General features: G+C 41.1%; 1 protein-coding gene and 1 long non-coding RNA gene across 2 annotated transcripts; both read right to left on the bottom strand.

Moving 5' to 3' along the window:
* Nucleotides 1–813: 813 nt before the first annotated feature.
* Nucleotides 814–1,476, bottom strand: LOC120449008. Its single transcript, XR_005616172.2, has 3 exons — nt 1,276–1,476; nt 939–1,095; nt 814–872 (listed from the first exon to the last, which is right to left on the bottom strand). It is a non-coding gene; the product is annotated as an uncharacterized LOC120449008 (long non-coding RNA).
* An 11,475-nt stretch (nt 1,477–12,951) lies between these two features.
* On the bottom strand, nt 12,952–15,099 carry LOC122756463. The gene is made up of 4 exons (XM_044006068.1): nt 15,050–15,099; nt 14,514–14,873; nt 13,063–14,425; nt 12,952–12,984 (listed from the first exon to the last, which is right to left on the bottom strand). The coding sequence occupies exons 1-4, from the start codon at nt 15,097–15,099 to the stop codon at nt 12,952–12,954; spliced, it is 1,806 nt and encodes a 601-aa protein (XP_043862003.1).
* Between the last annotated feature and the right edge of the window lie 1,980 nt (nt 15,100–17,079).

The raw sequence follows: 17,079 nt of genomic DNA, 5'->3' as shown, positions 1-17,079 counted from the left end.
AAAGTCAAAGTCCAAATCTCCGAATATATTTAAATATTCATCCCGAAATTTCAATTTGCAAAAAGAATTAACGTTCAAAAAAATTTGTGCCAAGTTCAGTGAAAATTTCTAAGTCCAAAGCCCTGCCAAAAGTTGCAAAAATTCAGTTCTCGTTTCACTGTGTCCAACGCAAGCCAAATTCTTTTCGCAACACATATTTTGCTTAAACTCCGCAGTCCACTTAATACAATTTGCTATCGAAGAATACAACTAAAAAACAAACAACACATACCCTCTGGCTATTCCAAATAAAAAAATAATTAACCATTTACACGCCAGTTTCATATATTACATACACTCAGGGAAAAATTAACGCTTTTCGATATCAAATCAAGAACGAACCGCATCGAAAGTACGGTAAACTCGAATTTTTTTGATTCAAGGACAAAAATTTAAATTCAAGAACGAATAATTTGAGACCGAAATTATGAATTTGAGAACGAACGTTCTGGATCCAAGTACGATAAATGTACTGCTTTAAGTATGGGAAATACTTAAAATAAATATTAAAAATACTTGACCCAAACTCGTCAAATTTTAATATGTGCATTATAAATTCACGGTTTAAGTTGTACACATTTAAAACTGAAGTATGAGTATTTTTATTTTCAGAGCAAACACTTTTGTTTTAAGAACGAATCATATTTATTGTTTATTTACACGAATTTAAAAGTTTTGTTATTCTTATTTTATATATAGTAAATGTATACATAAAAACTTCCATAACTTTTTTCTTAAAAATTAAATTGTTACACTTTTCTTAAAGTTCTTACAGCTAAACATATTTAACGAAACGCGCTGTCAAGCAAAATAACAAATAGATTCCTGGGCATCTATAAAAACGAAGAAAGACAAATATAACAATAAGTAAATAGAAATTTTGTTATTAGTTACATTACCTTCATTTATTGCCGACTGTGCTTCGGTAAGCTGTTGCCTGCTGAGATGGTTTTTAATCTTCCTATCGTAAAAAGGAAACACTGCGCTTCAGGTCGTCCTATTTAAAAACCAATGCATGCTCATTCTCTGGGCGTATTTCCCAGAAGTCAATTTTAACTGTAAATATTACACATTAATTTATAGATTTATTTCTTTTAGAAGTAACATTTGGCAACACAAAAGTTTTATACACATACATGCATACGCATATACATATGCGTGCATGCAAACACGTGCATAGGCCACCGACTTTTTATGTATGTATATTACATACTTTATTTAAAGATTTCTACTTACCCTGCACACCGTGCCCATTTTCACATTATTCTTCAATTATTTCACTTAATACTTGTTACTCCAGGAACTTTTTGACACTAAATGAGCGACGTGTTGCAATCGATTATCGAAAAAACATATGTTTCTTCAACAACACAGAAATGTAATCGATATAAACAAGTGTAAGAAGTCGAATGGCTGAAGATTTTTCGATCGCATAAATTTTAGTTTAAACTTCTTATATTTTTTGTGTATATTCTTTTAAAATTGGCCGCATAAAATGATCAAGGAATATACATAAATGAGAAAAGATAAACCTTTGTTTTCCATTAGTATTAATAATATCGCTTTTGAAATGTGTAATTCGAGGACAACTAGTACTTATTCCAAGAACGGTTGTCTTAAAAATTTTAAGTACGACACAGTACATTTTTAAGAACGTTCGTTCTCAAATTATTCGTTCTTCAGTTTTCTGAGTGTATATTACCTCAACATATATTCCATATATTACAACAACATATATTCCATATATTACATCAACAGAAATCAGAGATTTCGAATTGAAAACAGTAACCTTTGGAGTCAATTGCGCGCCTTTCCTGGCCATCCGAGTACTCCAGCAGCTAGCAGCTGACCTAGAACTCAGCCATCCAAAAGCTAGCAATATCATTCGAAATTTCATGTATGTGGATGATGTTCTAGCCGGAGCGGACTCAGCTCATGGTGCAAGAGCTCCGAGACGCTCTGAATTCCGGCGGATTTCCATTGAGGAAATGGACCTCCAACTTCTCGAGATCGATGCAGAAAGCACTGCCAAAACCCTCGGAACGCAACCTCCGACGAATTCTTCTTCGTTCCGCGAGAGTAGGCTATTGAAACGTCCTTCACAAAACGCCAAGTCCTGTCCCAAATTGCCAAATTGTTCGACCCTGCAGGCTGGTTAGCGCCGTTTATCGTTCGAGCTAAAATTTTCATGCAGGAGATTTGGCTACAGGAGCTTGGGTGGGACGAAAACATTCTAAATGAGCTTTTTCAGCGATGGCTTAATTTTCTGCAAAGTTATTTGGTTTTAGAGCAGATACGCATTCCACGCTGGCTCTCGTTTCATCCAGATTTCAAGAGCGAGCATCATGGCTTTTGCGATGCATCGTAAAAGGCTTATGGGGCGGCAATATATGTCCGCGTAGAAGTGGGTAGCACCATTATGATGCAACTCCTAACTGCGAAGACCCGGGTAGCACCAGTCAAAACGGTTTCGCTCCCAAGACTGGAGCTGTGCGGAGCGTTATTGCTTTCCGAAATGGCTGCAGCCATCATTCCACAGATGCCGAACTTTACTGCTGGACGGACTCCACAATAGTGCTTGCACGGTTAAGCAAGCCAGCGTGCCAGGGGACCACATTTGTAGCCGATAGGGTGACGAAGATCGCCCAGGCCACAAAAACAGAGAATTGGTCTCCTGTTCAATCTGAGCATAATCCAGCAGACCTGGCAAGTAGAGGAGTTTCCCTCCAAGATCTAGCCGATAGCCAGTTATGGTGGCACGAACCGACTTGGTTGCAAAATCCACGCAACCAATGGCCGACTCAGGTCGACAACGCTCCGGTGGCCGATCTGCAGAAGCGTGCTCTGAAAGTCCATCTCGCAAAAGCTCCTTCTGAAGAGTTGTTGGCACGTTTTTCCAAGCTTGAGAAAGCACTACGGGTCCTCGCTTATGTGCACCGCTGTATGAAACGATGAAGCAGACATCTCCATCTGATGTGCATTTGCTGGCCACTGAAAAAGTTTTAAGAAGCTATTTTACAAATGCACTGCCACACCAAAATACACGTTCGAAGTGCTCTCCACGCTCTTGGCAAAAATAGAAGCGTGCCTTAACTCCAGACCGCTCTCTCCTATGTCTGAGGATTTGACAGATTTGCTAGCTTTGACGCCAGGTCATTTCCTTGTCGGGGGACCCCTTATGTCCACGGTGGAACTTGAAGTAAAGGGAGAAACGAAATCCATTCTAAATCGGTGGCAGCCTTTGAAGGCTCTCCATCAGCAGTTCCGTGTGCGATGGAAAAAAGAGTACCTCGAAGAACTCCATAAGCGCACTAAATGGCAGGCCCCGACCAAAAATCTTCGCATCGATGACATGGTCGTCATCAAGGACGACTACTTACCCTCTAATGAGTGGCGGCTCGGCAGAATTGAGTCTGTTTTTCCAGGAGCCGACGGCAACGTCCGTGTAGTAAATATCCGTACTGCACGTGGAGTTGTTGAGCTCACGAGCATTCCACAGGAGACTGCCGAAGCGGTGATCGTTGCAGGATGTGCGACCGATCCCAAAACACGCTGCTCCACATGCACGAGCAGGATAGGTCGCGAGCAGGTCTCGTCTCCAACCGGTGCCAACCTGGCGAGCAGCTTCGGCCTCGTCTCAGCGTTCCCGCCGGCAAAATCCGCCAACTCAGCGTAGGAGTTCACCGCCACAACGCCCGGAATCGACCACGCCAGGCCCATCGCTCTCGTCGCTGCTGCAACGCCACATCGACAGCGCTGGTCAAGTTGGAGACCGGGACGAAGACCTTAGAGACTGCAGCACTCATCAATCCGTGCACCCCCATGAGCTGCATCGACGCTTCGTTGGCGTCAGCCTTTTCGTTACCGATGACCAATGGTGGCGACGAGAAGGTCTGTACGACGACGATTCGCTCCAGGGTTGACGCAAAAACGAAAGTAGAGGTCGAAAGTAAGATCGATCCCAGTGTGCGGATCCGCACACCTGTCTGGGCATTGTGCGACGCAGTGGTGTCCAAGTTCCAGGACATCATGCTGGCTGATGACCAGTTCCATCGGCCTGCTACCGTCTCCATGGTTCTGGAAGCAGGCGTTTATCAAAAGGTCATCCAATCCGGACTCCTGACCTTCGACGAGGGAATGCCGGTCGCCCAAAAAACAGTTTTTGGGTGGATCGTGTCCGGTGCCTGCAGCATGCCGTAGGATGGATATGTTGCAACCCCAGTGATTGCAAGGGGCGGAATGTCCAAGTTACGGGGCGAGGACTGTCACCCGCTCTCCGCCACTCCCTCTCCCTCTCACTCTCTCTCGCTCTTCACCACAGAGTCTCCAACTCTACTCTCCCCGTGGCAGCTCAAATTGGAGTCTCCGCTGCGCTCGGGAGAGCATAGCTAATTAGAATAAGCTTTAGTGTAAAACTGATTTTTGCCGAATAAAAATACGCCTGGCCCGCGCCATTTCGAAAAGTCTAGTGTTCGCTTTTTTTCGAGTGTTTCTATTTCAGAATATTTGGAAAATTCCAGGACAGCAACCCGCATCATCCCATCAGGTTATAAAATTTTACCAACAAATACATACTTAAATAATACCATATAAATTGCACAATCCATACATAAATGAAATTAAAGAATTGAGAGGAGCTAATAAAAAGTGAAAGACAAGAAAATGAAAGTTACATTAAAAAAGTTTAGTGAAATTAAATTAGTGAAACAGCAAAAAATGATAGAACTAAACCAAATTAAAGAAATTTTTAAAATGAAATAAAGAAAAATGAAATACATGAATTAGGAAAGAAAACAAATCGGTATTAAATAAATTCAATTAAAGTTAGCAACCGAAACCAATATTGAATTAAAATATTGAATGGATTAAAAATTAAAGAAACAAAATGGAACAAATAAACTGTAGTTTACGTAATTACATAACGATAAAAAGAATATATATTATATTAGATTAGATTGGCTAAAATTAAATTCTCATTTTTTTTCTCTTATCAACTAGACAAAATGTCATTATATAATATCTTTTATCTTATTTTTAAATAAATAAAATTATTATAATGTTTTCATAAATAACAAGAGAGAACGCTACAGTCGAGTTCGCCGACTATCTGATACCCGTTACTCAGCTAGTGGAAGTGGGAAGGAGAGTCTTCAACAGTGATAGTTTTTGGCGGTTTGTGGGCGTTAGAGTAGGAGTGGCAAAAAAATGTTTGGCAAATCGATAGAAATTTACAAGACTAATACAAAAATGAAAAAATATCAAAACATTTTTCAAAAGTGTGGGCGTGGCAGCTTTGGGCGGTTTGTGGGCGTTAAAGTGGGCGTGGCAACATAAATCGACAAACTTGCGCTGCTTCTCTGTCTCTGGAGTCGGTATGCTTAATCTTAACTTTCTAGCTTTTGTAGTTCCTGAGATCTCGACGTTCATACGGGCGGACAGACGGACAGACAGGCGGACAGACGGACGGACAGACGGACGGACGGACAGACGGATATGGCCAAATCGACTCGGCTATTGATTCTGATCAAGAATATAAACTTTATAAACTTTATTTGGTCGGAAACGCTTCCTTCTGCCTGTTACATACTTTTCAACGAATCTAGTATACCCTTTTACTCTACGAGTAACGGGTATAAATATAGTTTTACCAAAGACATTAGAATAATTATTATTATAATGTCTTTGGTTTTACTTATGTGAAAAGGCGAAAATTATGATTAAAGGGTAACATTTAAATTCGGGACTATAAATTAAATTCAATGTGGCTTTCTGATCGAGTGAGGGTTTTATTATTTGGCAACGAACATCTTTGGTTAAACATCTATAGTTGATTGAGTGGTAAGATCTTCGCTAAATTGTTGGCCGATGGGGACCATCGGCATTGGGGGGCTCTTGAAATACGGGCCGGTATACATAAAATATACCAAGTTAAAATGGTTTATTTTAAAAATGTTGGCAACAAAGTATTAAAAACCCATTATATGATAGTCCCATATAATTAGTACATACAGACATTTCCAAAAACCTTTGTAAAGGTGCAAATATATTATGGTTGGAAAACAATGTCAAAATACATAACAAGTATATATATAAGAAAATGTGCAAAATGCCAAAAAGCTAATACAACAAAACAGACAGTAAAAACTGACTTGTGCAAATACTTAAAAATTAACCTTACAGTTAAAATAATCGAAAGAAGTTATTGAACTTTTTACGATCTTATATATCGGTTGATCAAACCAATTGGGGGGTATGGCTTCAATATTTTGTTTACTGCTTCAACACGACCCGTTCTATGGTACATACCATATCATCATCAATAGGAAATGATGCACATAAAAGCGAAGTAGTCCTGTTAAGCAGCTGAAAAACCGTCGAGAGCATGCAGGTCGAAGTTAAGTGCGTTGAATTTGTCTCAGTAGGAACGATAAAGTATGCCCAAGGTGGAAGAACCTATGTAGATTGCCAACTAGGGGACCGCTTGCGGCGGTTACAAAGGAAACGCTGCTGTATACTGCCCCCATTTGTAGCTGTGTTACCAGAAAATCATACTGCGCGTGCGGTATCACGAACAATGGGTCTTATACTTATCGTATCAGAGATTCGCTAGCTGCAAATACGATAACCAAACGGTTAAGAATGAGACAAGAAAGTGTACCTATTGAAGACGAGGTCCAGATGTTATTGGCCTCGTTCTATACCATTCGGACTCCACACTTTTACAACCGCTGCTTTACATACCGTTTGGTGCCCAAAAAGATATAAGATTAATTCATATTCGATACCATATAATCAAAGATAATATTACGATATATTTTCCTAAACTATCCTAAAATCTAAAGGATAAGGTATTTAAGTCAAGAAAGCTTTTATTGAGTAATTTTGTTTATTTACAGCAAAAAAGAAAAATGATTAAGACAGAAATGCATATATTGTAAGTTTTGTATGTACTTTACATTATGTCTTCGGATTAGTTTACATCAACACAACTACGATTAATTGATATTTAGGCTTTTGATGCTGTAAATTACGAAAATTATATATAAACTTAGCTAAGACAATGACAATTTTAACACACTTTTTAGGAATCTCAGACCGTATATAAGTATAAGTTAACAAAAGCCAAGGAACTAGAACAGTTCAGTGTATGAAACATAAATCAATGTGCTGACCCAGCATTGGGCCGGAAACCCGTGCGCAGCAGGCAAACAGCATATTTGCGTGGCCGCTGCGAGTCTTTGTTAGGTTTAAGAATCATTTTAAGTTTCAGTTTGAATTTTCATTTACCAGAATAAAGAGCGGCAGCTCGTCAACTCCGACTAAACGTCGTAAAACACATTTTGATTAATTACTCTGCCAGACCACAAGGCTGGCAGTTAAAAGAGGAAAATTCCTTTTAACGTAAATAATAATTTTCTCCTGCTCCCCGGAACCCCCGGAGCAGCCAGCGAAGGAAGCCCTTCACCTCTGGAGGAAACCTGACGGATGATAATATCGCAAGACGGTGCGATCCATCTTCAAATAATTTATATGTTCAGGTATTACATGATTTACGGCTATGCCGTACTTACGCACTTTCCATCGATGTCAGCAGGCCTGATGACTGTTGATGTGTAGATATGAGTATTAATTTAAGTTGGGAAAATAACATATATATTTCTCAGATCTTCCACAACGTACGCTAAATTTGAATCGTAGAGTTTATAAGTACATATTCAGAGGAAAAATAACCCATATATGCAAAACTACTTTAAAGGTACTCAAGCTTGGACACGATCATTCGTGTTGCGCTGCTTCAGGTACGCAGCGGATGCAGCGTCACAACCAGCAGCTTCTCGCTGGAATCGGGCCGTGAACGAATATTCATGCTATGCGAATGGATGAAGAAGCACGCATAGGCGTGTCCTATTCGATGTTTGCGAAAGGGACAGCACACCAATTGTATGTGCGCGATGAAGGCGAAGAAAAGATGCACACCAAGCCGATGTGTGTAGAGTAGATAAAGGACTCCAACTCGGGGTGGACTGCGATTTGTACTTGGTTGGTAGCAGAAAGGAGAAAGCACAGCTTTCCGCTGCACGCGGTGGGTGCTCCGATTGCCACAGAAATTTCCACACGTGGTAAAAATTTGAGGTCGAAAAACAATGTAAGCCGCTTAGGCAACGCGGCCAATAAGACATATTTCCAAATAGTGGGATGGGCAGCATACGCTATTTTAAAATGAATTGTTAAGCACTGGCGATTGAATGCACTCGAATGCTTACCAATTGATGTTAAAGCACGATTTAAACTAACTATTGGCAGTATTTGCCTTGAAAAAATTGTATCCAGTCGACTAAATTAGGGACGCTTAGAAAAGTTAAGCTGCACTCGATCACGCCTTTCAGTAAAGAGAACGGAAGTATAAAGATCGAGTGTGACCGTAGCTTGCCCAAAGTCGTATTCGGGGATTTTGCGATATTTTATTGGGTAATATTCGATTATGCCAGGATCTGAACTTGGCTATGATGGATCGTTGCCAAATGATTGCGATAACTACTAGTGGGTTGCTATCCTGACTCGACCCCCACAACTAATACAAAAATGAAAAAATATCAAAACATTTTTCAGAAGTGTGGGCGTGGCAGTATTGGGCGGTTTGTGGGCGTGGCAACATGAATCAACAAACTTGCGCTGCGTCTATGTCTATGGAGTCTGTATGCTTAATCTCAACTTTCTAGCTTTTGTAGTTCCTGAGATCTCAGCGTTCATACGGACGGACAGACGGACAGACGGACGGACGGACAGACGGACATGGCCAGTTCGACTTGGCTATTGATCCTGATCAAGAATATATATATTTTTCAACAAATCTAGTATACCCTTTTACTATACGAGATAAATATATCATCTATTTACCTATGCAGTTTAATAGTGTAGATGATATAGAAGAAGAAAAAATAAACAACTTTATGGTTTAGTTATAAAAACAAGAGAGAACGCTATAGTCGAGTTCCCCGACTATCTGATACCCGTTACTCAGCTAGTGGAAGTGTATAACCTATCTGGAGACGCAATAAGGCGGTTGCAATAAGGCAACATTCAAAACAAAAGAAAACAAAACGCAATAAGGCGATTGCAATAAGGCAACATTTAACTAACAACTCTTAATTTTTTCTATTTCTTTAACTGAAATTTCTACAAAATAATTAATCATTAGAATTAAGATCTATCTGGCAAATATATTAAGTTAGTCTTTTATAAACATGTATTAAAAACAAAAATATATATTTAAGCAATTAAAAACGTATCCTATATATAAATCTACTAAATATAAACTACACAATACTTACAATTTAAGGAAAATGTCTCAATTAAATAAAACAAAACAAATATTAACCAGAAATATGACTAGACTAGACATTGACTTGTCGACGAACGATATAACATCCGACTCGGGATCCCTCACAACCGATTCGAATTCGGTAACCACACCTCAAGAGGTCCCTTCGTATACCGGATGCAATTAGGTTTCTCCCGGTATACGAGGGTAACCCCAAGGCACTCAAGGAATTTATAGAAAACGTTGAGGAGATTTTGATAATAATAAAGGATACGGAGATGACTCCATATGGCAAAAATCTGTTAAGAGCTATTCGTAACAAGATTGAGGGTGTGGCACGACATCAAACAAACCCTGATTAAAACATTTTCCGACAAACGCGACGAGTCTACGTTACTGTTCGAATTGCATTCCTTATCTCTTCAAAATTTGTCAGTCACCAAACTTTTTGAAACGACTACAGAAATAAAGACAGGCCTGTTTAATCAGGCTGAAAACCAAAAATTACCGAGTGCAGTAGCTAGTGCAAAGAAAGAGTCATTCAACGAAATATGTTTAAATACATTTGTATAAAAGGACCTCTGGGTTCTTTAATTTTTTCAGCTAAACCTACTTCCCTTATAGATGGCTTTGAGTCAGGAACAATCCCGAAAAAGGAAATTTGAAAATACAGGTAGTGCCGCGGCCTCCACATATAAGCGTAATGACCAGAGGAGACCTATAGCAAATAAATCAGACATCCAACAGCAGTCTTACTCTTATAATTATAGAAATAATCAGAATCAGTCTCACTGTAATATTAATTACGGAAATAACAATCGAGACGGTAATTCACGTTTCAGACGAAATAATTCCAACTCTGATCAGAGATTGGCCATTGTGCCAAAACCTGATCAAGCAAACCAACAAATTAGACTTCAGGGAATCCTTTTCAATATTGAAACACCTTCAGCATCTGAAAATTTTCGTCAAGAAGCCTCGGACAGAGAAAAACAATAACTAAAATGACAGATCTTCCTTACGTTATAAAATCACTCGCAAGACGACCGTTAGCTTTTCTAATCGACACAGGCGCTTCCAGATCACTTATGAATCCAGAATTTGCTACCCCATATAGAACTAGAAAACTTGCCCAACCACTTACCCTGACAACAGCTTTAAATTCGCATCAAATAGTTGAGGAAGTCAGATACCCTGCATTAAAAGAATTTAACACATCTCGATATTTTTCATTTTTATTGTTTAAATTTCACAATACCTTTGACGGAGTGATTGTCATGGATATACTTCAGCAAATGGGAGCAGAAATTGATTTGGTAAAATCCAATTGAGAACGACATTAGCTCAATTACCCATTTGCTTTCAAAACAATTCGAGTCCTCAATTATATGTTTTAGAACCCGGGAGTGTAAAGATCATTCCAATGACAGTGAATTTGCAAACACAATTTGCGGCACATTTCTTACAGAACAAAAAAGGATTGTACCAGGCCACATAGGCATCGACAACCAAAAAGAAAAAATTCGTACGCAGCATGAAAATTCAAATCATAGAGGGGCGGACGAAGTGACATTAAAACTCCAAAGAGAGTTCTATTTCCCAAACATGTATGAAAAAGTAAAACAGATTATTCAAAACTGTAATGTATGCTAAAGTTTGAAATATGACAGAAACCTACCTTAACAAGCGTATCAAATAACAGAAACCCCGGATGGACCATTAAATATAGTACACACGGACTTGTATACTATTAACGGCCGATACGTGGTTACAATAATAGATAAGTTCTCGAAATTTGCAGCAGCCTATACGATCCCAACCAGGGATAGTATAAATACCACAAGGGTTATTTAACAATTTATTCAACATTTTGGGATACCAAAAAAACTCATTTGCGACCAAGGTGCCGAATTTCAATCTAAGCTTTTTAAAAGTTTTTGTTCACAATATAATATAGATTTACACACTACTTCGTTTCAGCAATCTTCAAGTAATTCGCCAGTTGAACGGTTGCATTCCACACTGACCGAAATCTATAGAATCATTATAGATCGAAAGTCCAAAGAAAGGCTCGAATGCAATCACGAGGAAATTTTATCAGAAACATTAATCACATATAACAACGCAGTCCATTGTGCTACTAAATTAACTCTATTCGAACTTTTCTCTGGAAGAACCCATCTTTTTAATAAAAATATTACATTTGATAACTATTATGACTATTTGACTAAATTAAATACATTTCGTAAGGAACTATACCCTAAAATTAAAAAACAAGTTGACCAGGCAAAAATATCTAAAATGCCAAAACTAAACGAGGATAGACACGAACCCCTCCCGGTTACCGCAAATCAAACTATACACAGAAAAGAAAATAGAAGGAATAAATTAACGGCAAGATTCACTCAACAAATAGTTCACGCTGACGCAGGCCCAACGTTGCTAACTAAGAAAAATCAAAAACTTCATAAATCAAAGATAAGAAGGAATATTAATAAAAAAGTCAACAAGCGTAGCAACATTACAGATCCGGACTTCACATCAACATCGAACACGACCTAAACGAAATAAAACTTTAAACTGAAAACTACAGAAATAAAAACAATTTAAATTAAATTATTAAAAACAAAAAAGAAGTCATTAACACAAAAATACATATATTATATAGGGTGTTTTTTTAGAGGTATAGAACTTTAAATTGCAATAAAACAACGATGGATTATTCGATTGACATGAATTTTATTGACATGAAAGATAATCTTGTGGCATTACATTTTAAATATGATTTCTGGCATATGACCGCCACGGCTGGCTCGGATGTAGTCCAATCTGGACGTCCAATTTGCAATGACTTTTTCCAACATTTGGCCGTATATCGGCAATAACACGGCGAATGTTGTCTTCCAAATGGTTTAGCGTTTGTGGCTTATCCGCATAGACCAATGACTTTACATAGCCCACAAAAAGTAGTCTAGCGGTGTTAATCACAAGATCTTGGAGGCTTATGAAAAATCGGGAACAACAGCAATCTCGTTTTGGGCCATTCGACGAATCTACGCCTTTCTTGATGATCGTTTGGTTTCAATTCTTGCACGAGTTGGATTTTGTAAGCACGCATGACGAATTGCCAAACCAAACTGAGAATAAATCACTTGACAGCTGTTAAATCGGTCGCCATCTTGAACAGTAATGCCAACTTAAAGTTCTATACCTCTAAAAAAAACACCCGTTATAATACATTTTGTTTAAGTATACTTGTTAATATAAATACTAATATTAGTATAAATGTAACCTTAATTAATTTGTAAAAATTTACGTTAAAAACAAAAAAGGGTATTGCTCATAAATAAGCCCGCCAGTGTTACTGTTTAGTTTGATTTATTGGTAAATTTCAGACACTTAATATTAATTAGTTCGACACCGATGCGTACGTTTTCTTGCAGATCAAAAATGTGACTAACTTAAGCTTTGGCTGTACTCACGCCATACGATTAAACTAGCATAAGACGTAAACAAGTTTCAGTTAGAAGGGAGTTAGAAGTTTGGAAAAGTACTGGGCAAGCTCGCGGACAATTACAGCGGTGCGATGCTTACATTGATTCCGCTGATAAGCTCCGCTGAAGCTGCAGAAAAATAATAATGTAAACAAAGATAAAGGGTGACTTGTTCGCGCATACAGGGTGTCTCGTTCCCAAACATACCGGCCCCCCTGAACGGTTGTTCAGCAGAGAGGCAGTACAGCGATTTTGGCAATTGGGCGTTTGTATAATCCGTGAGCAGTCTTCACTGTAACGACTCGGTGCGTGCACTGCGGTGATGCGGCCAAATATCCATTTAGAGGGCGGTAGATTGGGCTCCTTGAGTACTACCAGTGTGTCGATCTTCAGATTCTCGGTTTCCAGATGCCACGTTGTCCGCTCATGAAGAGATGTCAGGTATTCCATATGCCACCTTTTCCAAAAGCCTTGAACCATGGCTTGCAGCTGATTCCACCTCTCCAATCGATTGACTTGCATATCCAGACGACAGGGTTCAGGCAATGCAGTATACGGAGATCCAGTCAAAAAATGAGCAGGCGTCAGTGGATCCAAAGAATTATCCCCAGTTGGGCACAGCGGGCGTGAATTCAGGATAGCTTCAATTTGGGTCAGGACAGTAGAGAGCTCCTCAAACGTTAAAGCCTTTGATCCAAGTATCCGTTTCATATGGAGTTTAATTGAGCGAAAATGGGGAGCAGACGGGGGTATAAAGTGCCAAGAAATCCCTTCATTGGCAAAGAATCCTGCTAGTTCCTCATCTTTGGCTTGTTGAATGGCCAGACGTCTCATGTCATCCAAAGTTTGCTTGCCTCCATGAAATGTAGTTCCGTTGTCCGAATACAGGACAGTTGGCTTCGCTCGGCGGGCAATGAATCGTTGAAAGGCTGCGATGAAAGCCTGTGTAGTTAGCTCACTAACAACCTCAATGTGAAGTGCCTTTGTAGTGAGGCACACGAAAATAGAAAACCATTCCTTTCCGATGCGTGGAGTTCTTCCTTTTGATTCCTTGATTGCGATCGGTCCAGCGTAGTCCAGCCCTGTGTGTTGAAAGCAGCGGCTAGCTTGAACTCGAGGAATTGGTAGCTCTCCCATGATCTGGTTGCTTGTGCCCTTTCGTTGAAGAAAACAGGATTTGCATTGGAAGACTGCCTTTCTGACGAGATTGCGGGCTCCCAGAATCCAGTACTGCTGACGAAGATTGGTGAACGTTGCATCAACTCCAGTGTGCAGATAGGAGACATGAAAATGTCGAACCAGCAGTCCAGCTAGTGGTGTATCTTTAGGTATCAGAATCGGGTGCTTGGCGTTGTAGTTGAGTGTAGATTGCTCGATTCTCCCACCGACTCGCATTACTCCATAATCATCCAGAAAAGGAGAAAACCGGATAAGATGCGATTTAGCGTTAAGCTGGCGTCGATTCTCTAGCTGCGCATATTCTCTGGCAAAGGATTTTTGTTGCACATGTCGAATAAGTCGGCGCTGAGCGTCCAGCAACTCTTCAGACGTAAGGAATGGTGCCGAATTCCTATGATGAGATCGAAGAGTGTGAATAAAGCTAGTAGCTAGATACCCTTATAAGACGCGTCCAGGTTGAGAATTTGTGGATGAGTAACTCGTGTATACTTTCATCAGGAAAGTTATGTAGAGTCGTGGGCTTTATGGCTCGTTCTTCGGTGTTGACATCGAAACTTGAAGATACGCTGAACTTGCTTGTAGAAGGTGGCCACTCAGACGTGGGTGTGGCCAGCCAGGACGGACCTTTCCACCACAGTCGATGCTCCAGAAGCTTTGACGGATGAAGTCCTCGCGAAGCACAATCAGCAGGATTGTCTTCCGTGCGAACATGGTTCCAGCAGCTACGGGGAAAGTCGCTCAATATCTCAGAAGTTCGGTTGCAGACGTAGGTGTTCCACCGTCGAGGGGGAGCTGAAAGCCAGTGTAGCACAATTTCTGAATCTGTCCAGCAGCTCGTGCTGAAAAGAGGAATTGTTAGTGATGTTTTGACAATAGAAAGCAATCGAGATAGAAGTAACGCAGCGTTCAGCTCCAAACGTGGAATTGATACGGGCTTGATCGGGGCCACCCGTGTTTTGGCGGCAACCAGAGTTACTTGAAAGCTGCATCCAACTGCAACTCGAGCGTAAACTACCGCACCGTAGGCGTGCGAGGATGCGTCGGCGAATCCGTGTAGTTGAACATCTCGAAATGGTGACGCAATATACCGTGGTACTTGGCATTGCGTAAGTGCTGGCAAATCCTCTACTAAGGCTCTCCAGCGCGTACGTAGACTTTCAGGAATGGGGTCGTCCCACTGCAGGACACTTGTCCAGCTTTCTTGGAAGATTAGCTTGAGTAGAACTGTGACCGGCGCTACCAGTCCAAGCGGATCATAAATTCTTGATTGCTGAGACAAGAGTTCTCTTTTCGTCGGAGAAATGGTCGCATCGCATCCCTTTAGGTTGAGATACAGAACGTCCTTCCCAGGGCTCCATTGGATACCAAGAACTTTGACAGGTGAATCCGCAGCTGATTTGTTGAGGAGCTGGATAGGTTCAAAACATCTATCTTCCTCTGGTAATGATTTCAGAAGACGCCAACTATTAGAGCTCCATTTGCGTAGCTTGAATTTTCCCTTATCCAAGAGGGCTATAAGCTAGTCCTTGAGAATCATAAGCTCCTCGAATGTGTTGGCGCCTGTAGGGATATCGTCCACATAGGCATCGTGCAGAAGAGCGTGAGCTGCTGCAGGGTATTCATGGCCATGATCGTCGGCAAGTTGCTTTAGAACTCGAACAGCCAGAAATGGTGACGGTGCCAATCCGTAGGTAACCGTCAGCAGGCGAAAATGAAGCAGAGCTTCATTATCAGTCTTGCGCCAAACAATGCGCTGAAAATTGGTGTGTGGCTTAAAGGTTTTAATGCCTCGAAACATCTTTTCGACATCTGCGCATAAAACATATTGGTGCTGCCGGAAGCGTAGACAAACGCCTGTCATTGAGCGATACTCCAGAGCTGTCCTTTCCTGCTCCATCAAAAACTACACGACATTTGGTAGTCAGACTGTCCAGTTTGATGACAGCGTGGTGCGGCAAATAGAAGCAGGTGTCTGGGGACTCCTCAACCTGAGCCGAGGTCAGTTGTTCCATATGTCCACGTTGCAAGTAGTCGTCCAGGAAAGCTTCGTACTGCTGCTTCAATTCTGGATACCGACGAAATTTGCGTTCCAGCGAGAAGAAGCGATTGATGGCCTGTGGCAAGGTCGAATCAATAGGCGGTGCCTTCTCCTTGAAGGGATACTCGACGACGTACACCCCGTCCGTCGACCGCTTGTGTGTGGCAGCAAAATGACGCTCTGTGGGATCGCTGGCGTCCAGGAGAGCCTGGTTAGGCTGAATGCTGTCCATCTCCATGAATAAACGAACCATCGTGTCTAGGTCCGCGTGATGAGTAACCGCAGAAGTAGGGTGATCATCGACTGCAGAGTAAGAGCCTGCAAGAATCCAACCAAATACAGTATTGAGAGCGATAGGAAAGTCGTTACCAAAGTGTTTCCGATCTCCTGTGTATAGAGACCAAAGTTGATCCGATCCAACAATGACATCGATTGCTCCAGGTGTGCAGAACGTTGGGTCTGCCAAAGGAAGCTCGCAGATTTGCCTCCACGTAGAGGATGAGGTGTCAATAACTTGGGCAGGAAGTGATGACGTCAGCGAGTTGAGAATGAACGAGACCAATTCGACAGTTTGGCCCGAATGACGAGAGCGCAGCTTGATATGTGCGCGTCCTCGGGTAACGCCCGCGCTGTTGGCGGCGAGACCGAGAATAGAAATCCGTGCGTGCGTTCGACGCACGCCTATTCGCTGAACAAATGATTCCGATGCCAAGGTTATTGTAGATCCAGTGACCAGGAGCAGCCTGCAGGTTGTAGTGTTTCCCCAGGCGTCGATGACGTCAGCAAGGATGGTTGGCAACAGAGTCTGAGAACCAGCCGCCGGAATATTCTCCAGAGTATGATGCGTAAAGTTGTTTTCCGCGGGAGTCTCGCTTCCCAAGCGATGACCTTCTCGAGCTAGCGGTTGATTGGGGCCAATTGTAGATCCCGCATGTGAGACTGCTGGTCGATCGCGGCTGTCAACACTTGCTGTGTCAATGTTGTTACCATTTTAAATTGGCTGCGAC

The sequence above is a fragment of the Drosophila santomea genome, chromosome 3L, assembly GCF_016746245.2.
Source record: "Drosophila santomea strain STO CAGO 1482 chromosome 3L, Prin_Dsan_1.1, whole genome shotgun sequence".
Classification (NCBI taxonomy): Eukaryota; Metazoa; Arthropoda; class Insecta; order Diptera; family Drosophilidae; genus Drosophila; species Drosophila santomea.
Note: the sequence above shows the minus strand (reverse complement) of the source record. Positions and strands in the feature narration are given on the sequence as shown.